Source organism: Ascidiella aspersa, chromosome 4 (genome assembly GCF_963924565.1).
Source record: "Ascidiella aspersa chromosome 4, kaAscAspe10.2, whole genome shotgun sequence".
In the NCBI taxonomy this organism is placed as follows: domain Eukaryota; kingdom Metazoa; phylum Chordata; class Ascidiacea; order Phlebobranchia; family Ascidiidae; genus Ascidiella; species Ascidiella aspersa.
The window spans coordinates 17,232,040-17,260,031 of record NC_139450.1 but is presented as its reverse complement, the minus strand read 5'-3'; the positions used below and the strand labels follow the sequence as shown (position 1 = coordinate 17,260,031).

The 27,992-nt window shown below is 39.4% G+C and overlaps 6 protein-coding genes across 6 annotated transcripts; 2 read left to right on the top strand and 4 right to left on the bottom strand.

Moving 5' to 3' along the window:
• Nucleotides 1–819: 819 nt before the first annotated feature.
• LOC146148451 (toll-like receptor 7) lies at nucleotides 820–3,975 on the top strand. Its single transcript, XM_083388039.1, has one exon. The coding sequence runs from the start codon at nucleotides 959–961 to the stop codon at nucleotides 3,791–3,793; it is 2,835 nt and encodes a 944-aa protein (XP_083244165.1). The 5' UTR covers nucleotides 820–958; the 3' UTR covers nucleotides 3,794–3,975.
• A 2,306-nt stretch (nucleotides 3,976–6,281) lies between these two features.
• Nucleotides 6,282–7,527, bottom strand: LOC146148450 (uncharacterized). Its single transcript, XM_083387442.1, has one exon. It carries the CDS (start codon nucleotides 7,475–7,477, stop codon nucleotides 6,716–6,718), a length of 762 nt encoding a protein of 253 aa, XP_083243568.1. The 5' UTR covers nucleotides 7,478–7,527; the 3' UTR covers nucleotides 6,282–6,715.
• Nucleotides 7,528–7,762: 235 nt separating this feature from the next.
• LOC146148449 (uncharacterized) lies at nucleotides 7,763–10,594 on the bottom strand. The gene is made up of 2 exons (XM_083388038.1): nucleotides 10,328–10,594; nucleotides 7,763–10,186 (listed from the first exon to the last, which is right to left on the bottom strand). Exons 1-2 carry the CDS (start codon nucleotides 10,580–10,582, stop codon nucleotides 7,763–7,765), a joined length of 2,679 nt encoding a protein of 892 aa, XP_083244164.1. The 5' UTR covers nucleotides 10,583–10,594.
• Nucleotides 10,595–10,639: 45 nt separating this feature from the next.
• Nucleotides 10,640–11,215, bottom strand: LOC146148448 (uncharacterized; the record flags this gene model as incomplete). Its single annotated transcript, XM_083388037.1, has 1 exon — nucleotides 10,640–11,215. A coding segment is annotated over exon 1 (576 nt), but the record flags the coding sequence as incomplete, so codon positions are not given.
• An 80-nt stretch (nucleotides 11,216–11,295) lies between these two features.
• LOC146148447 (uncharacterized) lies at nucleotides 11,296–12,940 on the bottom strand. Its single transcript, XM_083388035.1, has 3 exons — nucleotides 12,118–12,940; nucleotides 11,693–12,018; nucleotides 11,296–11,370 (listed from the first exon to the last, which is right to left on the bottom strand). The coding sequence occupies exons 1-3, from the start codon at nucleotides 12,605–12,607 to the stop codon at nucleotides 11,296–11,298; spliced, it is 891 nt and encodes a 296-aa protein (XP_083244161.1). The 5' UTR covers nucleotides 12,608–12,940.
• A 2,639-nt stretch (nucleotides 12,941–15,579) lies between these two features.
• Nucleotides 15,580–27,992, top strand: LOC146148446 (uncharacterized). Its single transcript, XM_083388034.1, has 17 exons — nucleotides 15,580–15,723; nucleotides 15,890–15,957; nucleotides 16,065–16,181; nucleotides 16,452–16,604; nucleotides 17,291–17,412; nucleotides 20,592–20,769; nucleotides 21,179–21,310; nucleotides 21,395–21,499; nucleotides 21,600–21,692; nucleotides 21,988–22,185; nucleotides 22,258–22,348; nucleotides 23,129–23,310; nucleotides 23,692–23,825; nucleotides 26,276–26,363; nucleotides 26,435–26,537; nucleotides 26,990–27,144; nucleotides 27,809–27,992. Exons 1-17 carry the CDS (start codon nucleotides 15,580–15,582, stop codon nucleotides 27,990–27,992), a joined length of 2,247 nt encoding a protein of 748 aa, XP_083244160.1.

Genomic DNA, 27,992 nt, shown 5'->3' with positions numbered 1-27,992 from the left:
TAATGTTTTTTCTCAAAATTAAAAGAATGACTCGGTATGTAGTTCGAAACCCGTATTAATGCGGTCCAAGTTAAAAACGTTGAATGACTCGACTAGACTGTTAACATAAATTTTCTTTACGCGAGACTTAATAAGACTGCACAATAGTGGACATGCGTTTCAAAATATTGTGTTATTAGTACTGCTATACAAAGTATGCTGCTATTGCAAAGGTTGAACCAACAACGCGATTCGCCTACAAAGCCGGAAGTTTTGAAAATAGCTTTAGCCAGGAGCGGTAGCAAATCTTTTCCAAAGGGGGATTGCAAACACATTGCAAAAACGTAGACACATGCAAAACATCGACTAGCATATTATTGTATATAAGATTACGCGCCTTTCTTGAAAGTATTCACGATCAAACAACAACATGTCATACTACGATACGCAAACATTTTTGGTAATAAGCCTATACGAAACCCGTCTATGGGAAAGTATAACCCCTCCACCTTCCCTCATTTTAAGTGCCCCTGCCGTCTTTAACTGTCGTTTGATTTGGATAAGAAATTGTTATCCATTGCTTGGCGGCGTTTTCTCAATCGTATAGAAATACGAGAAAAAACACAGCTCTGTATTCAAGATGTTTGCTATATGCGGAATAGTATGTTGCATACTGGGAACACTTACATGTAGTTCACGAGCAAAAGTGACAAGTTTTGGTAGCTATCAATGCAAGAGAGTGGAATTGTCAACTTATAAGTCTGTAACTAGTTTTACGTTAAAGTCTGTGTTTTCATCTGTCGGTTACAAAAAGTGGATGCTTGAAGAAAAGTTATTAGTAGACTGTCGTAAGCGAGGTTTGAAAAGAGTACCACAGGAATTAGATAAAAACATAAACATTTTATTGTTGGACAGCAACACTATAAGTTACATTGGAGCTCGCGACTTAACCAGGTATCAATCGCTGGAAGTTTTTACTATGCTTGACAATTGCGTGAATTTTCAGTACACTCTTTCCAAACCGCTTTGCAGAGGCTATATCGAAATAAACAAGGATGCCTTTAGATTGTTAGCTCAGCTAAAGTTGCTGGATTTGAGTAATAATCGTTTGTTATTTTGGACACCAAGTCTGCCATCTTCCCTGCAAATTTTACACGTTTCTAGTGCTAACTTAAAACCCATCGACGAAGAAACTCTTGCGCCTCTAAGACACCTCGAAGTGCTTCACATGTCAGCTAATTGCATTCAGGGTGACCCGGCGCACTTTTGCAAAAGAAATTTCACTATAACTGGGAGTCCGTTCAACAAAGGAAGACTGCGGTATTTGGATTTAAGCTATAACAACTGGAAATTTACACCAAATAAGTTGTTGCAAGATGGATTAAAGGTGTTTCGGTTTAGAGGCAATCCAACACACGTCTTACGAAAAAAGGATTTATCAAATTCAAAGAAACTACAAAAACTAATATTGTCTTGGACTTCACAATATGATTACATACCTTTAGATATAGAACCTGGATCACTTGAAAATTTACCGAATTTAAAGACACTAAGTTTAGCTGGCAACATGCTCAGAACGCTTCCACGCGACTTCCTTAAATACAACACTAAATTGCATTATTTAAACCTAAACTTTAACTGCTTTAAGCGCTTAGCAATAAACCCTACGATGCTGCCATTCTTAACGCACTTGCGTGAATTAGATTTGGCTGCCAACAACCGGTGCAACAACGAGCAATATTATCCAGTCCGACCGGTGTTTGATGAACTGTTGTTAGGGGATGCTTTTTTAAATTTTCCGTCTTTGCGTGTTTTAAGATTTGGAGCTTCTAGTGGAACAACTTGGATGCAAAAATTTAAAAACTACGGAATGAAATATGTTAATGTTACTATTCGGAGTTTAGCGGTACTTGACAAACTAGTGAACTTAACTTCTTTAAATCTTGCTGCTTGTGGAATTTTACACGTTGACATGAAAGCTTTTTCTTTTATAAGGGGGCTGAGAAGCCTGGATCTGAGAGAGAATAACATCGGAGGAAGCCTCTCCAATTTAACGAATTTATGTTTTGACATAATTAGGCGTAGCAAAATGCCACTCAAAGAAATCAATATAACCTCCCAAAAGAACATATTAAATTTCAAAAAAAACTTTATCACGAGTTTGGAGCTGTATGCATTTCAGTATGTACAATTTGTTACAGACTTGGATTTAAGTCACAACTGTATTAGCTTTATTGACAATCAAGTCTTTCGTCACTTGATCCGGCTTCGCGTTGTAAATTTGAGCTTCAACCCTCTAAGGAAAATTGATTCGCATGCGTTTTCCGGTTTCTTGAATCTAAAAACAATTTTGATAAGAAAAACTCTTTACGACCCACAGTTTAAATTGGATTTCCTTAAATTTGTGCCAAATAACCTCACTCTAAGTTATGGTGGTAGACACAATGGACTATATTCATTGTTAAGGTGGTATCAGCGTCATAACATAACGTTTGAAATGGTGGTCTCTATTTCTTTTACTGGGACTACTGTACCCTTCTTTTACTTATCTAGAAACTATGTTATATATTCAATGTTTCCGAACACAATATCAATCACCATTCGGAACGCCAACATTCAATTTCCACCAGGCACCAATTTTTTCGTAGGTGTTCCAAAAGTTGAAAACGTCGACATTGGCCAAAGTAAGTTACAAACTTTTCCGTATGGTGCATTGAGTAGATTGCCACATTTGACCAACCTAACGCTGGACTATAACAAAATCGACGTGTTAAACTCGTCTTTGTCCTGGTGCTGCTCTGTTTTAAAGATATTAATACTGCAGAATAATCTTATATACAAGATTTCACAGGGAACGTTTGACGGTTTAAAAAGATTAAAAACGCTAGATTTGAGAAACAATCAATTGCATTCTCTTTCCCCAAGCATTTTTACGAAAAACGTCTTATCTAAACTAGCGTACTTGGATGTTCGAGGTAACCTCATGTCTTGCCATTGTTCAATGACTGATAACTTTGGTTGGATGGTGCGCACCTATCAGCTTTCTGGTAAAGTGTTTCCTGGATTCTTACCGTCTTGCCCAAGGTCAATCTTTACTTATTATGGAGGCTGTGTCGCTTGTTACACACAAGATCGTGGAATTGTGAAGTCAGTGTTCAGTTTCAGTTCGTCATACGTTTGTCAATCCAAGTCGGCTTTACGGTTCTTGGCAATATTTACGCTAAGCAATCTCGCTTTCGTTGCGTTTGGTTTATTTAGTGTTAGCAAAAGGCTTCGTTTGTTTATAGTGAAATCTATTCACAGTGGCATCCGGAAAAGGCGCCAGGAAAGCAAAGCAGATGAAACAAACGCCAAAAAGAAAGACTCTGTTTATTCTTTTCACGGCTTTGTTTATTACGACAGTGACAATTCGGCCGTCGGGGATTGGGTCGAAAAGCACCTTGTACCCGAAATGACCAGTGGCTTTCCGCCATTACTAATTGGAGTAGTTGGAAGAGATGACTTTTGTGGAATGACTCCATTAAAACAGCTACTGTTACGGATGCAATCAAGCCGCAAGATAGTTGTGATTCTTTCCCGCAACTTTGGCGAGTCGCACAAATGCAAATTTGTGATCTCAGTTTTAGAAGAGTGGTGTTTTGCAGAGGGCCGCGATCGCTATATTGTCGTCAACTTCTCTGATACATTTGGAATTGGCACTCTATTTGGAAAACACAAAACAAATAGAAACCCTCACAGCGTCCTGCAACTTTCTGATTCAAGCTACACAAACGAAGTGTTTTGGGAAGAATTAAGAACAGCTCTGTTAATTTAATGTGAATAGGGGGGCTCATCGATACACAATTTTTCGTAAGCCATTTATATTCTTAAATGGTGACATTTATTTTATGTTATCTTATTTTGCGTATTGTGTTGCTCATGTACGATTTGTATTAATATATTCATGTGATAGCAAGGCAACAGATTAATGATGTGCTAACTTACTTTTTTTAAATTTGTCGCATTTGTTTCTTTTTCTGTCGCTTTTACTTTATTCAAACAATTTTTATATAAATTAGCTCACCATTGGATTAACCTTTACGAATTGCAACACCGTAACTACTTTGGGACACTGTGCTTTTTTGGCATACAATGTTTTAGATTTTAAGTTTAAAGTTATTTTAAATAACGTTTGCATTGTCGGTATCTATTATGTGTTGTTTATTAAAATGTAAAACGATAAGTTTTGTGTAGAATTAATTTAATTTTAAAGGATAAAATAAGAATCATAACAAACGGCTTCTCTCATTTCGTGCCGGTGGTCTATCGTAGGAACAAAATATATTAACCTAAGTTGGAAGGATGTAAGCGGTATTCGTTCGTAGTTATTTGGCTACACATAACGAGTTAAAAACAAAAGGATTTTTTCAATCAATAAAAGTTATTACTTCATAAGCCATTTTACAAAAGTATTTTCTACAGAATAGCGGTAGGCTACAAGAGAATCGTTTAGGTTTTAAGGTAACGCACGTTTTTTTCTATTCGTGTCACCTTAAATCGATCTAGAACAAGGTTTCTCAACCGCATAACTCTCTAGCTAGATATTGCGAAAACCAAAGTGTCACTAAGTTTATTGGTACTTTAGGCGCATAATAGAATGATAAAAAGGTGCGAAACAAGCGTCGCAAAAACTATAGATAAAAAGGTGCGCAGAAGCGAGGTGTAAGCCACCTGCGAGAAACAAAATACCATGTAGTGGACTTTAAAAACCCGGAAGTGCTTGGAACAGCAAGGGCCCGCTATCGACTAATGTTACTGGAATCAATTTCCATTCAATGCTATAAACCGGAATTAAACGTTGATTCTAAGTCGGTCCTCTGTATTTGTTTAATACCTAATTAACTTATTGCGTATTTTTGATGTGACTGTCCTACTATTGTTTCTTTGCTTGTAAATATATAGATGTCGTAGTTGCTCTGCACCTGTTTCGTCAGACGCACACTCGAAGGTAGCTTACACTTCGCTTCTGCCGCCTTTTTATCTATCGTTTTGCGACGCTTGTTTCGCACCTTTTTATCATTCCTTTATGCGACTAAAGTGTATATAAACGGGTGTAACTGATGTGGCCCTCATATAACTGATGATGGCGTGAGCATTTGCCGAAACGTTTAAACAATAAAGCATGTCGCTTTTTACGTCTATCTGGGCCGTTATTTTCACCATTAAACTTATGAACAGATCCGTATATAGTGTTCAAAAGTGTCACTATTTTCAAAATTTGCCAGTTAACTTAAAGTTGTGGTTTTTAATATTAATGTTAAACTTTATTGTAACGCTTCATAACACATTTTTTTGACACCTGCTTTGACTCGTCAGTAGGGATATTTAACCAAAGTTGAATATTGGTCCCTTTTATACGTTTTATTGCGGAATGTTACGCCTAATTGGTCGTTCGCGAGTGGCAAGTTTGGTTAAATGCCTGTCGCTGTGGCGAAACAGTTACTGTGCTGCTTTATACTAGCCATGCAGTGCGGCGTCAGCGTTTTTTCGGGCGGCCAATTATTAGATGCGATACCCTTCGCCTTAACCATTAGGTGTCCGATAAATCCTGTTCGGCCAGGTGCAGAGATTTCGCAATTTCCTTTAAGGGCGTTCAGTTGCAAAATAAATATTCCATCGTAAAACGCATAAAGTACGCAACAAGGTTATTGAAGGTCGTTTTTAGGCCAACAATCAGCGGTTTATGCAGAATTTATTTGTCAAGTAGGCTAATAGTTAAGCATTATTAAAACGAAAATCGAGAAATCATTTCGTTGAATGTAGTGACATCGCTTGGTTAAGTACAAAACAAAGCCGAATGTAAAACTGCCTTGGCGCGTCGAAGAACAAGATTTGTAATGACTAACTAAGTTAATCTAAATTAAAATGACTTATTTATTAATTTTTTAGAAAGTAAGTGCATTTATTTATTGATTAATGGCTTGGTATTTGTAACGGTCGTGGCTGCACCTAAGCGACCTATGTAGCCTGGCCTACATCAACCGTTGCATGGGTGTTTTTTGTTGGAACGCGTCCCCGCCAGCACTGCCTATAGTTGCCACACAGTCTTGAACGGTGACGGTTCTCTGTTAAACAGAACGAAAAATCAACACAACGAAATGCGATTATGACGTCATACACGGCTATGGCAGACGGGCATTTACAGCATAACATTAACAGAACTCAAGATATTCGTAACTTAGCACAAACAATATTAATCCTAATTAAATGGCTTTTTACTTTTATATTGACGATAAGGAAATATAGCCACAATAAATGTACGTACCAACTTGTTAGGGATCCAGGATTAACTTGGATATAATCAGTCACGGCTAGGTTTCAATTGCAATTTAAAGTTTGTAATCAATTACTAAACAAACAATAAACGTAATATTATTAACTTCTTACAAATTCTAAGCTTAATACGACTTGTCAATACAACTAACTAGTACAGAAAAACCCAATTTACAGTTAGCAACTAAAAGTTAAGAACTTGCGCCATGTGCTTTTTGCTAGCAACATTTGAGAAACTAGATGAGAAAAACCGAAACATTGTGACGTCATCAACATAGAAATTAAACAACGTTTCTCGCTGTAACATTCCCGGCCCCGATGTGCGTATCCGAACTAGAGCACATCTTAACCCAATTACTAAACAGCGAGAACAACAAGGAACAGGCGTATTTACAATTTACATAGCAACGCAGAAATCGCGACGTTACGCAGCGGAAATGAGGCACAATTTAGCAATTGGCCTTTTAAGTGTCCCATTTTTGGTTTTCACCAACACACTCCGAACCGATCCCTTTTTGTCGGGATAGGTTTCCACGACTCTCCCAGAGAGCCATTGGCCCCGCGGAACCGAGTTGTCCGCAAGGAGAACGAGATCATCGCGCACGAAGTTGCGCTCCTGGACAGTCCATTTTTGCCGCATTTGCAATGTCGGTAAGTACTCGGCAACCCATCTCAGCCAGAATTGATTTGCCAGGTATTGCACCTGGCGCCATCGCCGCCTCACGTAGTTGTCCTTCTCATCGAAGACGCCTGGAGGCAGCGTATCGCAGCGACCGAGCAACACCAAATGATTCGGCGTTAGCGGCTCGTCGCTTTCCGGATCCATCGTGACTGGTGTAAGCGGGCGCGAGTTTAGAATCGCTTCTACTTCCACCATAAACGTGTTGAGGGTCTCGTCACCAGGCTGTTGGCCAGCCATCAAAACATTCAGAATCTTGCGCACTGAGCGAATTTGCCTTTCCCAGACACCGCCCATGTGACTGGCGGCGGGCGGGTTGAATGCCCATTCGACGTTGCTCTGTCGCAGATTGTCAATTATCTGAGATTGATTCCAGTCCTGCAATGATTTGCGGAGAACGCGCTCGGCCCCCACGAAGTTGGTTCCGTTGTCGCTAAAAATCTTTTTGGGTTTACCTCGGCGACCGATAAATCTGCGAAGCGCGTCAATAAACGAGTCAGTTGTCATTGAGTGTGCGATCTCAATATGAACCGCACGTATCGTTAAGCAAGTAAACAAGCACCCGTAGCGTTTGACTTCGCTACGGCCTTGTTTAACCATGAGCGGACCAAAATAGTCGACGCCCACAAATGAAAATGGCGGATGGTGAGGCGTAATGCGCTCACGCGGTAAATCGGCCATCTTCTGTTGTCCGCTGGGCGCGTTTCGTCGGCGGCAGAAAATGCATTTTCCAAGCACTCGTCGTACAGCAACTCCTCCGCGAACGACCCAATATCTTTGGCGCAGCAAGTTTCATGTTAGACCCATGCCAGAGTGGCGAACTGTTTGGTGGTGATCCTCAATAATCAAGTCCGTTACGTGGTGTTTGTGTGGCAGTATCACAGGATGCTTCAGATCGTATGACACCGGAGCGTAATTAAGGCGCCCTCCAACGCGCAAAACGCCTTCGACCAACATCGGGTTCAGTTTTTGCAAGGTCATTTTCTTTAGCGCGCGCTTACCAGCGCCGCGCTCCTTTTGACACTGTGACAAAACCCGGATTTCTTCTGGGAAGTTTTGTTTTTGCACGTACTTGATCACTGCGCGTTCGGCAGTCTTAAGTTCAGGTACAGTCAACAATGATGCAAACTTCGATTTCTTATTTCGTATGTAATTTACGAAACGCAGCAACCAAGCTACAGCCTTTTTCAACCTCGTCCATGACGAGTAACGATGTAGCAGCGTATCTAAACAGTTGGGATTGTGTGAAACGAAGTGGACTTTCACATCTGACGGTGGCTTCTTCACAAATTCGTCAGGTAGTTCATCGGCGTATAGCGGACTAGACGGCCACTGGGTTTCATCCTGATACAGAAACGGCGGACCTTTGAACCAGCGGTCTCTTTCCATGAGGGCCTTAACACTCAACCCCCGGGACGCGTCATCGGCTGGATTGAGCTTCGTTGGCACGTGTCTCCATTGCAATGCATCCGAACCCTCGTCTATCTTCGTGAGCCGATTCGCTACAAAGGTAGGGAAACGCTTCGTTTTGTTGTTGATGCACCGCAAAACTGACGTTGAGTCGGTCCAAAACACAGACTTTTGAATTTTCAGATTCAATTCCTTTCGTAAAACCTGGTCCATTTTCACAGCAAGAGTAGCTGCAGTCAACTCCAGCCTCGGTATTGAAACGGTTTTCAGTGGAGCTAGGCGTGCTTTAGCGAACAGAATAGTGCAGTGTACTCTTTCTTCGTAGTCAACGACTCTTAAATACGACACTGTTCCATAACCGTATGATGAAGCATCCGCGAAATGGTGTAAGTCGTAGCACTTAATTGTTTCGACGTCGTTTGGTTTCAAACATCTGGGAATTTGTACGCTGGATAAATTTGGCAACTCAGAGACCCACTGGTGCCACGCACTAGCAATGTCGTCCGGCGCTTCTTCGTCCCATCCCAGCTTTTGCTTACACAGCTCTTGCAGCAGCATTCTGGCCTGCAACACCACAGGTGCCACAAATCCCATAGGATCAAACAGGGAACTGGTAACAGACAATATACCCCGTCTCGTGACAGGTTTTTGCTTTAAATTAACGTCAAACTGGAAGGCATCAGACCGAAAATTCCAGCTTACTCCAAGTACTCTTTCCACTTCGGCGTTTAACGGAAACGACGACTTAGCTGTGTCGCCTACTGGAACGGCGTCCAAAATCTCTTCGCAATTGCTTAACCATTTTCGTAAATTAAAACCACCACGCTGAAGCAATTCGCGTAGTTCTTTGATTAGTTTTGTTGCCTCATTAGGAGTTGCAACAGACTTTAGGCAGTCGTCGACATAGAAGTTTTCATGGACTGTTGCAACAGTTTCAGGGGCGAAATCCTTGCTATTATCGTCTGCGGTCCGTCGAAGACAGAAGCTAGCGCAGCATGGCGACGACGTTGCGCCAAACAGGTGAACCAACATTTGGTAGTCAACAGGCTCTTTAGTCGTATCGCCGTCTGGCCACCAAACAAACCGTAAGCAGTTGATGTCCACTGGATCGACCCTCACTTGGTGGAACATCGCTTCTACGTCAGCAACTAATGCAATTTTCTCTTGGCGGAATCTTAGCAGCACACCTACGAGGCCGTTCATTAAATCGGGTCCTTGTAGCAGTTGATCATTCAATGACGTGTTGCGGTACTTTGCAGCGCAATCGAACACTACCCTCACCTTTCCCGGTTTTTGCGGATGGAGAACGGGGTGATGGGGCAGGTACCATACTTGGTCATTCACAGGCTCCTTATTGACACGGCGAGCGTAGCCATTGCGCACATACGCTTCGATTGTCTCCTTGTATTTCCTGCAAAGGGAGTCGTCTTTGCTCAAACGGCGCTTTAGGTATCCTAGTCTTTGCATCGCTTGTATGCGGTTGTTCGGCAGGTTCGGTGAGCCTGCGCGCCATGGCAACCGCAACTGGTAGTGACGGTCCTTCAGTTTCACCGAGTCATTCATCAGCTTGAGAGCGTACTTGTCGTCCTTAGACATCCCTACGCCGGGAATCAAACTGGAATCCTTGAACTCCGTTTCCCACATCTTCTTGACTTGCTCGTGCAGCAAATCGCATGACAAATTTACGTGGTTGACTTTAACGTGATGCACACCGAGATCACTGGACTGAGACGAAGCGGGACCAAACAGTGACCAACCGAGCACCGTCTTTATAGCGCTTGGCTCACCTCGTTTCCCTCTTCGGTCCTCTTCGACCCAAAACACCTCGGGCACGTCTAAACCAATTAGAAGTAGCACTTCGTCGTTAGATGCTTTCGCGAATTCTATCCCCTTTAAGTGTGACCATTTTTTATCGCATCTGTTGGGCGCAACAGGTAGACTTTCAACTGTAATCACACAAGGCAAATTGACAGTATTTTCTCCGTCTATGGACTTGACGGCTAGCTTGACAACTGCACCGTCCTTTGACATAGACCTTCCGTTTACAGTAGAAAGCGAGTACTCGATTTCCTCGCCGTTTATTTCAAGTAGCTCGAGAAGACGCCTGTCGCACATCGTGGAGTTAGAACCAGAGTCCACAAAGGCATACGTCTCGGTCTCGTGCCCATTATTGCCTACTACTTTTACAGGAACAATATTCATATACACCCGTTGACCAACCTGTGGACGTACTGACGCCTTGGCGGCACACGATGTTGAAGTGACGGCCGGCTTTTCACCGTCTTCCCTTGGCGGTTCTACTGGCCTCTGGTTCTGATTGTTCCTCGGTGGAAAGCTGGCGTTTTTGATGTAATCGCGATGCAAGAGCGTGTGGTGCTTGCGACGACATCCTTCCACTGAGCATGAACCCTCCTTATTACAACCTCTTGCAATGTGACCTCGACAAAAACAGTTGTCACAAAGCCTTGCTCGTCGCAATACATTTAGGCGTTCATTCAATGGCATTCGTTTAAAGTCGTAGCAACGTACTAACTCATGTGCGCGATTACATACAGGACAGTAGTCACCTGGCTTTCCCATTCGACCAGGTTGTCTCTCACCCAGTTTTGTGGTGGTGACGCTGGTGGCGTGTGCCGTCGCTCGAAGAGTTCTCGTCTGGGGCTTCACTGCGGCGCTTCTCTGTGGAGCATGCTCTCTTTTTTCACTCATCATTCTACTAAACAGCGTGTGCGAAATCGACGCTTCATTCTGCACAAATTCCACTAAATGCTGAAACTGAGGCTCGGTACCGCCAAGCTCGATTTTTCCGGCGTGTCTTTTCCATCGTTGCTGCATGCTAAATGGCAAACGTTTAGCAATACTGAGCAAATGTTCGAAGTTATTTATGTCAGCAAAGTAACCTAAACGAGACAGTGTCACATTACATTCCTCCAAATTACGTGCAAGCTTCTGTAACCCATCAATATCGTCAGGCTTCCAACTTGGACCAACTGTTAATCGTTCAACATAGGTACGGGCAATGATAAATGGGCGACCATAATTATCGTGTAACACTTGTCGAGCCTTTTTGTACCCAGTACTGGCATCGAGTACAGAACAGAACGATATTAGGCGATTAGCTTCGCCAGTGCAAAACTGTATAAGGTAGCTTAATTTCTTTCCATCAGTCATGGCGCGACTGGCGATATGTTCGTCAAAGGTCGTAATAAATCGTGTATATTGTAGAGGATTTCCATCAAAATTTAACAAGTCTGGCTTTGGCAAATCCATACCATCTTGGAGAAGAGAAGCAAAATGCATAAATTCACTAACCTGCGGCTTCTGTTCAGCCGTACTGGATGACACAGGGTTAGGCGACGCTTGGCATATACCCTGAGGACGCGACAGTTCCTCCCAACTTGCTTGTGGTTCTCGTTGCGATGGCACGACGTTATTTGACTCCGGACTTGTTTTTACAGGAACTCCCATATCAGCTTCCACTTGGGAGCACGGGGAAACATCTGTCGCAAATCGGACGGTATCCCGATGACGAGACACGTGTGAACCTGTGACCGATCGCGCCTCCCAAATATCGGCTTCAACCGTCGCGACTTGCAGCTCGTGGTCTGCCCTTAGGAGTTCAAGTTGTCTTTCTTTTCCTTTTTTCAGTTGCTCGAGTTCATCTTCCCTTTGTCGTTTCATTTGTTCAAGTTCAGCTTCATTTTGTCGTTTTATTTGTTCAAGTTCAGCTTCCTTTTGTCGTTTTATTTGTTCAAGTTCAGCTTCTCTTTTCTGCTCTTCCTCCAACTGCTTTCTTCTAAGCGCTGCCTTTTCTTTGCGAACAGCAGCTTCAGTGCGTTTGGTGCTAGACCTGGAACTAGCATGGGACATATGCGTTGTGGGCCTAGATGACCTTGAAGAATGACTGTGGTTAGACTTGTGACTGTGCACCTCCTCTCTCTCTTTAACTTTAGAAAACCACTGCTTAATACGCTCGTCAAATTCTTCTTTTCCACTCTTCATGCTGGACAGTTCTTTCTTAGCGCATTCTTTATGTTTCTTATTTTTTGTGGCATTAACATAAGCGTAATGTGATTCCAGATACTCTTCGTACAACTCAGCAATTAACGACAGCTTTTTGTTTAACTGGTCGACCTTATTAAAGTCAACCATTAATTCCTCGGCTTCTTTGTACGATAAATTAAGCTGCTTGACGATTTCATTAAGCGTTGCCTTATTTACAACCATGTTGAAACAGTCAATTAAACTTCAATGTTCTCACGTTAGTCCTCCAGAAAAGTTGAGAACTTCAATGTTCTCACGTTAGTCCTCCAGAAAAGTTGAGAACTTCAATGTTCTCACGTTAGTCCTCCAGAAAAGTTGAGAACTTCAATGTTCTCACGTTAGTCCTCCAGAAAAGTTGAGAACTTCAATGTAACGGTCGTGGCTGCACCTAAGCGACCTATGTAGCCTGGCCTACATCAACCGTTGCATGGGTGTTTTTTGTTGGAACGCGTCCCCGCCAGCACTGCCTATAGTTGCCACACAGTCTTAAACGGTGACGGTTCTCTGTTAAACAGAACGAAAAATCAACACAACGAAATGCGATTATGACGTCATACACGGCTATGGCAGACGGGCATTTACAGCATAACATTAACAGAACTCAAGATATTCGTAACTTAGCACAAACAATATTAATCCTAATTAAATGGCTTTTTACTTTTATATTGACGATAAGGAAATATAGCCACAATAAATGTACGTACCAACTTGTTAGGGATCCAGGATTAACTTGGATATAATCAGTCACGGCTAGGTTTCAATTGCAATTTAAAGTTTGTAATCAATTACTAAACAAACAATAAACGTAATATTATTAACTTCTTACAAATTCTAAGCTTAATACGACTTGTCAATACAACTAACTAGTACAGAAAAACCCAATTTACAGTTAGCAACTAAAAGTTAAGAACTTGCGCCATGTGCTTTTTGCTAGCAACATTTGAGAAACTAGATGAGAAAAACCGAAACATTGTGACGTCATCAACATAGAAATTAAACAACGTTTCTCGCTGTAACAGTATTTTTATAAGCAGGGGGGTAAGAGCGTCAGGAGTCTTTTAAAGGGGGCCATGAAGCACAAAAGGTTGAGAACCACTGATCTAGAACATGCGAATGGAATATCTCTAGGAGCGATTTTTTTTAAATAATATGATAAACATGAGTAAGTTTAGGCAGACCGTTGTTCAAAGCTGGTGGTGCGCAGCGACTATAAAAAGCTCCTATAGGTTATATGCAGCCACAAAAAAGTTGGGAACCATTGCTTTAAGAACAAATTAGTAAACAAATGATTGTAATCGGGACTATGCCCAAATAATTGTAAGCTATAGCGTATATCGCCATCAGGCGCGGATCTAGGATCTTATTTTTTTTGGAGGGCATGACAATTGTTTTTAGAGATGACGTCACAGAGTTACCGCATAACGTGACGTCACAAGTTACATTTCAACGAAGGTTATAAAAAGTAACCTTATGAACACCACATAGTTCCTTTATTTGGTTAAAGTTTCAGATTGGGCGTTTTTTGTCAATAACAAAGCTATAACGATGTAATAGATTCGCGCAAAGTGCAGGACGCCTTATTTATAACGTTTAAGTTGCCCAAAATTTTATTTTTGATGATGCGATAGGACGCACGCTTTTGGGCTAAAACAATTTTATCAAAATGGAGAGCAAAATTTTATAGCAACATAAATAGATGCACGCGGTACGAGAATTTTTTTTTTTTTGTATTTTCTATGTGTCAAAATAGACATGTATTCTATAAGCATAAGGGCCAAAAGAGTTGAAAGTAACGCTTGATGAAAGACCAGAAAATGTGCCAACCGCAAACTGTATTGTGTGGAAGACCAACATAAAATATGGCTTATACGTATTTTATGTAGCCTATCGTTTGTTGCGAATTATTGTTATACCAAATAGCTAACGCCACCGACAAAGTATTTTGGGGGATTTTCAGTTCTCTAAACCAAATTTTTTTATTACAGTTCTATTACAGTTTTATTTAAACTGCAACAATTTGACCCTTTTCTGTTTCCCACAATACCAACAGTAATAGGTTACTTTCTGGTACTAAACGCTGCCAAGTATCATTGAAGGCCTTTAAGGATCTTTTGTCTTAATTGACCTTAAGTGGCACAAAACGAAATAAATGTGATTAACTTGTCTCACCTCGTGTTTAGTTATACTCAAACCGAGAATGCGATACCCAATTAACTTAAATTATTTGGAGGTCAAGATCTACATTATACAGTGAGTATATAGAATCATATTAAATTAAATGTACAACAGCAAAGAGATGTTAGAATGTATAACACACATTTGTTAAAAGAAAAACAGTTTTTTAGGTTTTGTTGTGATTGTTGTTGTGGTGATGGTGGGGATGGTGTTGTTATTGTTTGTTTTTTCTTAAACTATGCAGTTTCATTGGTTTTGCCATTTATTAAACGTTTGCATGAAAAATATGTCAAACAGAGTCATAATTTAGGTCCAACGTCATAGCCTATACATATTTAACCACCAGCAAAGCTTGCTTCAAATCTTTATCTATTTAATTATGTGAGTAGCTTTACACCCAGAAGTTCTAAAAAGTGGGTTATGGAATTAACATTTTACTGTGCACTATCATTTCCTTTGTCTTTTCATATCAAATTTAGGTTAAAAGTTTAAATATTTAATGATAAAAATAACGGCCCAAATAGACGTAGAAAGCGATGCTTTCGGCAAATGCTCATGCCATCATCAGTGATTGGTTCACCATTAAACGTATGAACAGATCCGTATATAGTGTTCCAAAGTTTAAATATTGTTTTACTAGTTTAAAAAATTTAAAATAGAAACCGGATTTTAAGTTTGTAGCAATTTAATCACATTGTTGACACGCGTCGCCCTGTTATCGGAGGAACAAAGCATTGTGTTACGATGACAACCATCGATCTGAATGGACTGTGGCTCGTCCAGAAGATAACACTTGAATACCGAGTGCTCTAACTCGCAATAAAGCTAATCAAGTGCCACTAAATACACCAGCTTGTTGCTTTATCTTACGATTATCCTGATTTACTATGAGGGCGCTTCTCTTTTTCTACTCTAGCATTTAGGATCTTGCTAATATGCTGTTGCAGATAAATGTGCAAATCCGAGTATTTTGCGCTGCCATGTGCTTTCTTTTCGTGTTTATGACCGCACTGTTGCTTGTTCTTGTCGTCGAATCCGCCTGCAATGACGAGTATATTTTTATGAAAGAAAAAGGACAAGAACATTTACAAACAGTGGGGCGAAAAAGACGTTCCTCTGAAGGAGTAAGTTCACGATCTATTTTTTTATCTAATGTATTGATGGCTACACAAAAAGCTAATTGTAGGGTAATTTTTCTACATCGTTTAAATGTGTTCAGTTAATTTTATTTCGTTGAAAGTTTAAGTTGGATTAAAAAAAGTTTTCAATATTGAATTTTACCTAAATTAGAGTGGTGACGGACCATGCGACGACAATCCGTGTGGAGATAAGGGGAAATGCCAAGTTGTGCAAGACTCGTGAGTAGCCTGCTCATAAAATATATGCTCTTAAATATGTTTCCAACGTTTAACCTATAGGCGCTAACTATATTTTTATTTGAATAAACTTTTATCACATTTTAAAGGTACGACTGCGATTGTGACGAAACCTGGGTTGGGTTGAATTGTGAAGTACAGGATCCATGTCTTACGTCACCATGTCTTCACGGAGGTGCTTGCGAAACCCAAAATACGGACTTTCGGTAGGTTCAGAGGGTTTTATTTTTGTAAGTAAACTAATACGAACTGGAAATAAGCAAGACCATATTTAGTTAGGAAGACCGACAATCCCAAAAAATAGGTTTTGGGCGTCCTGCCGTCCTTGTAATATAAAAAAAACGCTGACAAGTTTACATTTTTGTTGTCAATTGTTGCGCATCAGGGAGGTCATAAGATTTGCCACCCAAGAATCAAAAATTGTAGCCTACTGCTAAAAAAGCAACTGTGTAATGTACCTTGCTTTAAAACCTCAGTTGCTCATGCACATCTGGGTACGCCGGGAAGGAATGTGAGCACAACGTAGATGAATGTTGGTCTAACCCATGTGAGAATGGTGGACAATGCGTGGATAAAGTATCGGAATACCAATGTATATGCAAGACGGGCTGGGAAGGAAAAACTTGCAGGTAAGATACACTATTGCCGATAGGCCGTGTCGTTAAATAATTTATTTTTTATAAGGCAATGTCCCCATACTATATTTGACTTTGAGCATTGAACGCTGTTTTTAAAGTTTACATGTTTTTATAAGGTCTCTTAATGATGTAACTATGTTACGTTGTACATAACACCGAGAGTTTTTTAGTTTAAAAGCCAAAATTAACTTAATTTACAATTTTTGCTAATCTTGACAAACGTTTCTTAAAATGTTGAGTGGTTCGCCCCATGATGGCTAAAATTTTTGCAAGGGTGAACCAACAGATAGAGGTGATTTAAGGATTATTGGTATATTTCAACATACGTCTGTGTGCATTGCTCACACAAGCAGTAAAATCCGTCGATTCTTTAATGGGAGTCGGAAAGAAAAATATAACTCAATCGCAATTTGAAAAAGTGCTTACTCAAGTTCGTAACATTCTTATCATCAGTCTACAACTGTAGACTATTTATTTAAGTGTTATTTTGTGATACGTTACATGTTATTATGCTAAGCTTGCGACTTACTGATTCTAAATATTCTGTCCAACTTTGTTATTATTAAACTATATTTTTTCCTATTTTCTTTACATATGCAAAAATATACCGAACACAACAAAACACATGAAGTTACAAAAAAAATTATTTTTAATAAAAAAATTAAATGCATTTGTAGTTCAGATATCGATGAATGTTTAAGCAATCCATGCGAGAATGGTGGTACCTGTCAATCATCATCTCTGGGTTCTTATACTTGTTTATGTGGGCCTGGATTTACTGGACGACAATGCGGTACAGGTAAAGTGAGACGAATATATATCATTTTATGTCGGATATAATTATTGGCTAAACTGACTACCAAAAAGTGCATTGAAAAGGCTGTGAGCCTAACCTAGTTGAGATTATTTGTTGGCTTTGACACGCTTGATACCTACAACGATCCAGTATATTCAAAGCGCTGGTCCGCAGTTTAGGACATTTAACAATTACTAGAAAAGGGGTGGCCAAACCGCAGATCGCGAGATCACGTGGCTACTACGTTAAGTTGTACCTATTTAGGTTTTTTAAGAGGTCCGGTGTCACTTTTTCTGCACTTAAGTTATTTTCCTCTTCTAATCATTTAGTGCAAAACGTTTTCGCGCTTGAACGTTCCAAACAAATTCACCAAGAAATTCTGATTTTAGGAAAATCTTCACAAAAAAAAACGTTTTGTATGTTATGGCTTTTTGCTAACTTCTGAGAAGAGAAGGTTTTTGTCGCCTTGCCCTTTCAATTTATGTTGCATTTTCATTTTTTTCGTTAAATATTTGCGTACCATAATTATTTTATTGCGTTACTCTTTTACCATGCCCCTTAAACAAAATTACGCGATACAAACCTACTTAGGTCTTATTTATTTTTGCAGAATCAAGGCAACATATTTCAGTACTTTATAGAGAGAGTATAGTTACATTTATTTGAAAGTCCTGCAGTGTTAGTAATTATCGCTAAAAAGAGTCAAAACAATTATGCCAATTTATAACAAATCTTGCTGTATAAAGGTGTGTGTGCAAGTGAGGAAGAAACAGGGTGATACTTAATTTTGTCCATTGGTAAGATGTGGTTCTTTGCAGTTAAGTAAGAAATGTTGCTCTTGGCTTCTGACTGGTTGGTCACCCCTTTACAAGAACAATGGATCTTAACAGTTGAGGACAAGCTCTACAACAGTGTTTACGTTTTTATAGATATTTTAATAGTTATATGCTGTCTGCTTACTGTAAATTCCGCCTTTATGTACCCTATTCTTTACATAGAAATTTTAACTGCTATTTGACTTTATAGATAGCCTACCTTACCTAATTACGAATGTACATTTCCATTTCACCTTGATTAGGCTGGAGTCGTGAGGATTTAGGCATTAAAGTTCAGCCAAAAGTAACAAGTTATATCAGTTTTTAATCGATAGGTTACTTGCAAGTTGCAACTAGATCAAACCAAGTAACGTGCCCCACTTCAAATTATTTGACATTCGGCTCCGTAGAAATATTTTATGTAGTTTCTGCCTGGATTGTTTGATTATATCTATACCTGTAGCTGTAATACATATAGTGCTATGGGCAGGGTTGCCATCGACATGGACCCAAAAATAAGCACAACCGGAAAATAGATTAGCATCTAAAAAACGTTTTTAGACATGCATTGTATTTGTCCGAGCCGTGTCATATCATATTACATACTTTTTGCCAGAAACTACGGACTCCAGCAATTTATTTAAGGTTCATGGTTTGTTTTTCGGTCTATATTCCTGTTAATATTGCTTGAAGAACGCTATTTTAAAAATCCGACATGCGATCAACCAGGTGAAATGTGGCTGTTACATCGTATTTGCCAGTAATTACCGATTTCTATAAGACATTAGTGCAGTACCGTTGTGAACTAACTTTCTGATACATGCGGTCTTGCATTTTCGCCTGACTGTCGTGGCGCAAGTTTGTATTGCTGTTTTTCGTGTAACAGGACAAATTTGTCACTCGGAAGATTATTCTTGTGCCTTTTCTTGTGAACTTTAAAAGAGTGTAAATTTGCTCTTTGTTGACTGCATTTGCCTTAACTCTTGGCGTTTGTATGTTATGTACTGACGCTGTTTGCTTCCGGTCTATGCGCAGAACGCTATATGAGGCTAAATTCTTGTAGCGAAACGCGTCTCCTTCCTATATTGTGCCAGCTTCTTTGATTCTTTCTTCAGTTCAACAACAAGTTTCAAATTCAAACTGTGTGTGGTTGTTTAAGAGGCTGAAATAGGAGACGCGTTTCGCTACAAGAATTTAGCCTCATATAGCGTTCTGCGCATAAACCGGGGGGCATATAACGAACGTTATAGTGGCGATCAAACGGTCGATCGCGATCGAAGTGTCGGCCACTCCTGCTTATAGCTTTGCTGATTTAATCGAAGTGTCAACTGCATTGCACCCATTTCCCCATTACCAACCACTACGCAAAAAAATGCTGCCTTCGCCGCACCCTATTCTGCTGTACCTAAACAACAGTAACTGCCGTTTACTGCTAAAATGTGTTTAGCTGCTGTATTCTAGCCAAAACTGCATTACCACTGTCCTAGCTATCACACCACTTAGAAGTAAAATCCTGAGACTTGTACGCCACACTGGGACGGAAGTATTTTCATTTATGATGTCATAAAAAATATAATTTAACATTGGTTACCAGTGGAAAACGATCGAGGTTCTGTAGGTCAGTGCTTCTTAAACTTTTTTAGTTTTGTTCACCGCTAGCATCTATCTCCAGATTTCATTCACCCTAGTCTAATGATATGATAAAACTATCTCGTCTATATATAACAGAACAAAATGACTTAGGTTGTTTCGATTTATGTTAAGATCAATTAAAGCTAAGTTTTACCATTGCAAATTTACAATTTCTCGAGTCCAGAAATATAAAGCAACAAAAGCACAAAACACAGTCACCAAATTTTTGTACTTATATACACTGTGCAAACCAACAAGCCAAAAAAACAACAACAAAAACACCAGTTCAGTAGTCGATTTACTGCAGAGCTATCATCCATTTCGGACGGTTTACCCTTATTCACTGCAGAGCTATCAGCCATTTCGGACGGTTTACCCTTATTCACCCCTTTTGGTTGGTTCACCCCAGCAAAAATTTGATTCACCCTGGGGTGAACCATTCACCAGTTTAAGAAACACTGCTGTAGGTGTTGAAAATAAGACAAAATAAGGACGCAATTCGAAAATCAGGACATTTCTTAGAAATAAGGACATTTGAGTTTTCTAAGACCTAGCCCTACAAAATAAGGACAAATCTTATAAATAAGGACGGTATGGCAACCCTGGCTATGGGTAATAGTATAGCCATATTTGTTTTTATTGAAACCGGATTTGTAACAAACCTCAAAGGCCTATTGGCACATATAGTTGCCCCGAGCAGGATACTTGCATTTTGGCTTTTTTCTTGTTTTTCAGACATCGACGAATGTGCTTCATTTCCTTGCCAGAATGATGGCACGTGTATAGATGAGGCAAACCACTACAGCTGTAGATGTAAGAGCGGATTCTCTGGGGTTCACTGCGCCACGGAAATAGACGAATGCGATTCTAACCCCTGCGAAAATGGCGGCAGGTGTCGTGATTGGGTTGGCAGGTAACAAATTTTGAGAACCACTTTACAACGAACAAATGAACAAGATTCGCCTAGTACCGGGGTTCTTAAACTTGGGTACATGGACCTCTTGGGGGTACGTGAACTATAGTTTTAGAGGGTTCATGAGGGCCTAATTAAAATATTATTGAATGTTTGAAAAGTATTCAATTTTTCAAAGAGAAGAACATAGTTAAAACAAAACGTTTTGGCACTGAATATGTTAGACTTCATTTCATTTCGCAATTTTTGAACCTGAAACAGTAGATTTATGAAGTCTATTGGTTTTGTGATGTCATCTATAAAAAAATCTTGTTAACACTGTTCCATGCGAAGCAAAAAACATTTTTAATGGTGCACGGTAAAAACAAGTTCAAGAATCCCCGGCCTATAGTATATATATTTGTTTTAGCTACTCTTGCGATTGTATGCCTGGCTACATCGGATTCCACTGCGAAGAAAACTATGACGATTGTTCAAGCAATCCTTGCGGGCAAAATGGGTTTTGCCAGGACAAAGTCAATTATTTTGTCTGTGCTTGCCGGTATATCAACCTTTTCATTTTGATTTTATGTGTTGTTTAAATTGTATTTCTTGATGATAATATTCGTCTACCTCATTCACGTAGACCTGGTTGGGAAGGATTAACGTGCCAACGCGATATAAACGAATGTTTGAGCTTTCCTTGCATGAATAACGGTGTTTGCAGACAGGACTCTATGGACCAATACAAGTAACTAATCGCAGTGCAATTAAAATATAGTTCACACAAAAAAGATTAAATATTTTTCAAACTAGTTTTTCTTGTCGTGATTTTAATTCCCTTGTTTCAGGTGTTCTTGCTCCAAAGGTTACACAGGAGTAAACTGCGAGGTAAACATAAACGAGTGCGAAAATAGCCCGTGTAGAAACAGAGGAAGTTGCATGTAAGTGTATGGTAAAATCTTTTTTATCCAAAAGTGTTATGCTGTAGGCCTAACAACTGTACACATTAAAAAAAATGTATGAGTAGCCGTCTAGCATCACAGGCGCAATCGAGACTCGACATAAAAAGGTTTGAAGCACCGTTTTGAAACATACTAGTCGGAAAGAGTTATTCATCCGTAAAGCAAATGTATAGGAAGTAAAAGCTGCGATGTTCAGGACTGTTATATTTACTCATTACTATTACAATTATTTTTTGTATTTAGCCTATAGTATACGAGCTTTTTGTTTGTAAAGAGACAGCGATGGAAGTTTCACGTGTAATTGTGCCACTGGATTTTCGGGAAAGTTTTGTGAAATCGACGTAGACGAATGTCTATCTAATCCTTGTCTTAACGCTGGTACATGCAACAACCGCCAAGGATTTTACAAATGCGAATGTGCACCGGGTTTCACCGGAACAAAATGTGAAGTAGAAACCGCTGAATGTGGCAGGTAAAACATCACCTATAACGTTAATAACAAGGTAGCAAAGTTAATTAAACTTATGCTTTATTTTGTCGCCAGCAACCCCTGCAAAAACGGAGCGATGTGCATCGACGAGGTAAACTCGTTTCGGTGTGAGTGTCAGCCCGGCTATTCGGGGATCACGTGCCAGGTAACACTAAAAATACGTGTCCTATTAAAATATCAGTCACGTTATATTTTAAAAGTAGGCCTGCCACGACCGTATAAGACTTTACAGCGAAACCTTTTAGGACACCAAAACAAAACGACAAAAGGATTCTACCGCAAATTACCACAGTAAAAAACATTATACCGTACAGCGATAGGGCATTATTGCCAAATAACACCTATATAAAAATTCCACTAAAATTAGGTTGTTGTAAGTGTTGGATTAATATATTTTTTATAATTGAGAAGCCCTTGTTACACGGTTGGTGGGTTAACGTCGTTTAAGGATTTTAGTGAGTTAGATATAGTAGTGTGTACAGATGAGATAGGCAGAAGTTTAAAGCTATACTGAAAAGTTTTAGTTAACAAAATTGACAGGCGTTCAATTGGATTTAATACATGTTTTAGCGTGAGAAAAGTTCCGCTATACCTGGACTACTTTGTTTTACGTTAAAACCAGTTGCACAAGCCAAGGTTTCATAATTTTGTTACATGGTTATCGCCAAATTAGTTTTATCCAGTCGTCAACAAGACAGATCAATATCATATACACATTTCAACACCACGAACAACTTTTTTGCAATCGTAACCTTGGCTATCGTAGCTTTCGCAGTGTATTTATTTTGGTGCTATTAGTTTAAAAATTGGGTTTCGCAGATCTTCCTATTCCATTCGAGGTCATGTTTTGGCTGTGGTGTACTTTTCTTAGTAAAGCTTTTGTAGCATTATTAAAATTTTTAAACCCTAATTTTCTTAATTGTAGAACAACGTCCTTGAATGCAATAGCCGACCTTGTCAAAATGGCGGTACGTGCGAGGATGGCATGAACAAGTTTATCTGCACATGTGCACCAGGTTTCCGAGGTAGCACTTGCCACATAGAAGTGAACGAGTGTTCGGTCTTTCCATGCAGAAATGGAGGAACTTGTTTAGATGAACGTAACAGGTTCGAGCGCAAAGCAAGCAAAGTTACAACGATTATTGGTTTACCTAAACCAAAAAAACTATACGGCCCGCCAAGCAATTATTTCGGCCCGCGGTTTGTTTTCAATAACCTGTTTAAGCGAAAATAATCCCTTTTTGTGCAAAAAAAATCCTCTGGTAATTGTAGTTCCTAACCAACGTTTCGGCAACCTACGCAAGTCGCCTTCGTCAGGGTGAATGACATGGAAAGCTCGTAGAACGTATTTCATGTATAACCATAATTTTCAGTATTTGACTAAACATAAATATAGTTCACAACATTTTTAGTAAAAAGATAACTAGTTTAACAATGAAATTTAAAGATGTATTGAATCATTAATTTTTTCCACAGTTTTTCGTGCAGTTGTCCAATCGGCTTCAGTGGCGATCGTTGCCAAGTGGAGAAAAATGAATGTGAACATAAGCCGTGTTTAAATAACGGATATTGCTTCGATCAAAGAGGAAATTATACTTGCGCTTGTCTCATGGGATTTTCAGGTGATACACGCCGCTGTTGTGATCGTTCATGGTTGACACCACACTGTTATTATGCGAGCCAATTCCAATATTATCCATTAAATGCGTATGTTCTGCATTACAAGTAAATATATTACACAAGTTGCATATCCATATATTGTGATAGCGAGGAGCGCATTTCAAGGTATTTGTTTGAGATGGCCATACAAAATTTAGAAATGACGGCGCCATTTACATGGCGTGACGTCATAATTAAGTAAATATTTTTCTCAAATCACAAAATCTAGTATGCTTTAAAATCAAGCCGCGTGGCAAAACTTTGTACCGATCGAGTGTTAATTTCCATAGTTGAACTCGACTTTGCGCGGACGAACCAATTGTGTTGTGAAAAAGATAAAGCCGTGGGCAAAATCATTAATACTTTATAACAGAATTCGTAGACCCACTATTTCGGAGTAGGCTCCGCCTATTTTGTTTAAGACGTCTTTCCATGTTCCGTTTTGCAATTTAAAAGAATCCATCCACAGTCGTAGAGGTCTTCAGAGCATAATGGTTGAAGGTTGCAGTAAGACGTATACTGGGTTATCAAAGCTCATACAGAAGTATCAATATTCATAGGCTTATTTGAAATTATCGGTTACTAGTAGGGCGATTATTTTTTTAACTTGTCAAAAAAGTCAAAATTTCGTTTAATTCAGACGTTAGGTCAATATTTGTCAAAATTGTTTGAAGTCAAAATCGATTAAAAATGCATATGAATCGCTTATAAAATTAAAAAAAATATATAATCCGATTTTTTTAATTGCCGTTTAGTTGACATTTTATCAATAAAATTTAATTTTGAGGGTAATCAGGTGGCACTATATAAAGACAAATTGTATTGAATTTTCGACAAGTTTTCGCACAGCCGTGCTTCATTAGGTAAAGTAGAAACGAAAACAATTAAAATGCACGAAGTAGAAGCACAAGCGTGCAAAAACAAAATAACAGGAGGTCTGCGCTTCGAAGTACGCTGGGTGTAAAAGTCTGCTATGAGGCGTTGTGTGACATACAGCCCAAATCCCGATTGAGCCCAACGTTGATGGCGTTGAATTTTTTAATTATGCTTTCTTCAACTGTGAGTCTCGCTTGAGTGCCGTTCCTTACTTTTTTGATCACGAAAACTCGAAGTCTTTTATACTGTGTAATCCTTGATTTTAATGTTCGCCAACAGGTTTGTCCACATATCCATGACCAATGTCACTTTTTTGTCAATTCATGCGCTTTTTAATTGTTTGTCTAGTTTCTCCATAGATTGTTTGGGTACATTTTACGCATGTAACTGCGTAAACCGCATTGGTGGTATGACAGTTGTATTTCACTCCCACTTTAACGCCGCTGCCATTCGGTTCTTTAATAATGTGACTCCTATTGATATGTGTGCACAGCTCACAACGACTTTTTCCGCAGTGCAGGCTACCAAATTTTTGTTTTAGTTTTTCAAATGTGCTCATGACGACTTTGTTGCGCATGTTGCGCGGTTGCCGATAACTTAGAAGTGGCTTTAGAGGTGGCTTTAAGGAAAGTATCGACGCGGTTATTGGATTGTTGGTCAGTATTGGATGAAGGTCGGCGATTATGCGGTTCAGGTACCGATGGTTATATGTTAGTACTACGGGGGTCTGGTCGTTGTCCTTCTAGGTTACGGGCGTAAGGAGGCCTTCTCTGTTACTCATACTGGCTTTGGTAATATGGGGGGGGGGTTGTATAGGACGATCGGGGGGCATCGGTCTGGCAGCGGCCGTTTTTGTGGCGCCCTAGTCTAAACGGCGCCGTTAGGGAACCACTGTTTTCGCACCAGATTGTTTGTCTCTGTTTTGGGTTAGGGATGGGTAATGAGTGAAGTTAGAAATTGAGTTGAGATTTAAATTATCAGGGTAGTTAGTAATGGGCTGGGGCTTGGGGTTGGATAAAAGGTGGTACATGCCTTATTCTGCCAATTTAGGTCTTATTCTTACGGGTTTATGACTTATTTCGCCTTGGACGGTATTATGATTATCGGGTATTAGTGTAATTTTAGTCTTATCCGAAATATTTTATTCCGACGTTGATGTTGTTCTAAATTCGATCTTATGGCTGGAGTCCGTTTTGTAGCTGTACATTGAATAATTGCGGTCGCGAAGAAGTTGAACTTTGTTTTATGTTGAGGAGCCTTTATTATGAACGGCACGGTAGGCTATAGGTAATTTTGAGAAATTTGGTTTACAATATGGAAACTAATTACAGTTATAATTCTATCGTTGAAATCCTATTATTTCTTAACTAAACTATACAGAAATTTTATTCACATTTCATACGACTTTGTATAGACAAAGAATTAATGCACCGACCCTGTCGACTGACAGACATGATCTATTTGGTGAATAACAATTTTAAGTTAAAAAATACAATTTTTGTCGCATATTCATGCAAAATTTTGTTGGTTACTCCAGGTCGTGACTGCGAAATCAACATTAATGAGTGCGAGTCACTCCCCTGTCAAAACAACGCCACCTGTCAGGATCTTATTAACTCGTACAGGTGACAGTTACTATTATAACCTTTTATATTTTATTCTTTGTTGTGGTTACCAGTACTACGATTTGTTATAGTTGCATATGCCCTGGGCGCTACACTGGAGACAACTGTGAAGATGAAAAGGTGTTTTGTCACGCAAATGCATGTATGAATTCCGGCACTTGTGTCGAGGAAACGGTAGGTCATACACAACACACCTAGCTTTACGTTATAGCTAAACGATTCATAAGGTCGCGGCTCTCGTTCGCACCCGACAAGATACAAAATGTTACTCCACAAACAACTTAACCGATTTTCAGTCAACCTTAAAGAATTATGACTGTCTTTAAACAATGTGGTGTTATTGACAACTTTAATAGCAAAAATACAAAAGAAAATATACCTGTGCTTACGCCATGTTTTCCATTCAGTTAACAAGGTATTGAATTGCGTATAGGCCATCTGTAACAGCTGTTCGTCAGTCGTTTAGTTTTCGGTGGTTTAGCTATTAGCCCCAAATGTGATTTTTGAGACGTAATGGCGGAATCTTACGCCATTGTGTTTAGGCTTTTTTTTCACCGTATTCGCTTCTAATTGTTTTCAAATTAGTATTCGCATTGTAACAATCTAATGTTTATTGTGTTCTTTAGGATTCATTTGCGTGTAATTGCGCTGATGGATTTTCTGGTCGCTTTTGTGAAACTAATGAAGATAACTGTGTAAATGTGAAGTGTTTAAATGGAGCGTCCTGCATTGACCTGGTGTCAGGCTTCGAATGCTTTTGTCAAAGTGGGTTTTCGGGAAGGTAAGAAACTTGGTTAATTAGTATTAAGATCAACCCTATTCGCATTTGGGCCTAATACCTTGAGCTAACGTTGTGAATTATTTTCAATTTAAAAAAACAAAGAACAACCTGTCTATAAACATTAGGCACTATAACAACACAAAGCATGAAGTATATTCTAATCTATACAGTAAGGCTTTAGGCCGAAGCCACATGAGTGCTCCACTCTGATTATAATTTTCAACCAAGATTCTTGGTAAATTTCCTCATAACAGAAAACTAATCCGAAAATAAAAAAGCTAAAATTTAAGAGATACACTTTTATTACTTACAATTTTAATTAGCATTTTTAATATTTTTTATTGCTAATAAACAACACTTAACTACACTAATTTACCTACAGTTAAGAGATTTGCGTTTATTTAATTTAAATTACAAAACGTTTAATTTAAAAGGGGACAATACGTCTTAAGCAAACTATAGTACTTTTAAAATATTGAAGAGTATACTACTAATGACTAAATAATAGTTTTACTATAGAATACACTGAAATAACACAAACAAGACACTAAGCCGGACGGGTCGGAAGCACGCTGCGAAACGTAACAGAAACAAAACTGAACAAAAATCGACTAAACGAGCCTCATGCGGTTTATTAGCCATAATTTATGTCGAAATTTGGCAGATACTGCAACGACACGAGTCAACGCGACTGGTCAAAAATGGAGAACATAATGACATCTGTGATACCAGCTTCTGCTGTTTTTCTTTTCGCATTTATTGCGTTCATCTGCGTCATGATCAAGTTAAGGAAAATGCAAGCATTTCAACTTAAAGTGGGCAACATCATTCAGTGTTACTATAATTGA

Excerpts from the sequence above, each read along its gene's own strand:
- LOC146148451 (XM_083388039.1), top strand. The coding sequence starts at position 959 with ATGCTTGACAATTGCGTGAATTTTCAGTACACTCTTTCCAAACCGCTT.
- LOC146148450 (XM_083387442.1), bottom strand. The coding sequence starts at position 7,477 with ATGACAACTGACTCGTTTATTGACGCGCTTCGCAGATTTATCGGTCGC.
- LOC146148449 (XM_083388038.1), bottom strand. The coding sequence starts at position 10,582 with ATGAATATTGTTCCTGTAAAAGTAGTAGGCAATAATGGGCACGAGACC. Across the intron at positions 10,187-10,327 it reads ATTTGCCTTGTGTGATTACA|GACCGAAGAGGGAAACGAGG; the intron begins GTTGAAAGTCTA and ends TGGGTCGAAGAG.
- LOC146148447 (XM_083388035.1), bottom strand. The coding sequence starts at position 12,607 with ATGGTTGTAAATAAGGCAACGCTTAATGAAATCGTCAAGCAGCTTAAT. Across the intron at positions 12,019-12,117 it reads ACTTGAACAAATAAAACGAC|GAAAAGAAAGACAACTTGAA; the intron begins AAAAGGAAGCTG and ends AACTGAAAAAAG. Across the intron at positions 11,371-11,692 it reads CGGCTGAACAGAAGCCGCAG|TTGGTCCAAGTTGGAAGCCT; the intron begins GTTAGTGAATTT and ends AACGATTAACAG.
- LOC146148446 (XM_083388034.1), top strand. The coding sequence starts at position 15,580 with ATGTGCTTTCTTTTCGTGTTTATGACCGCACTGTTGCTTGTTCTTGTC. Across the intron at positions 21,311-21,394 it reads TATTTTGTCTGTGCTTGCCG|ACCTGGTTGGGAAGGATTAA; the intron begins GTATATCAACCT and ends TCATTCACGTAG. Across the intron at positions 23,311-23,691 it reads TGTTTAGATGAACGTAACAG|TTGTCCAATCGGCTTCAGTG; the intron begins GTTCGAGCGCAA and ends TTTTTCGTGCAG.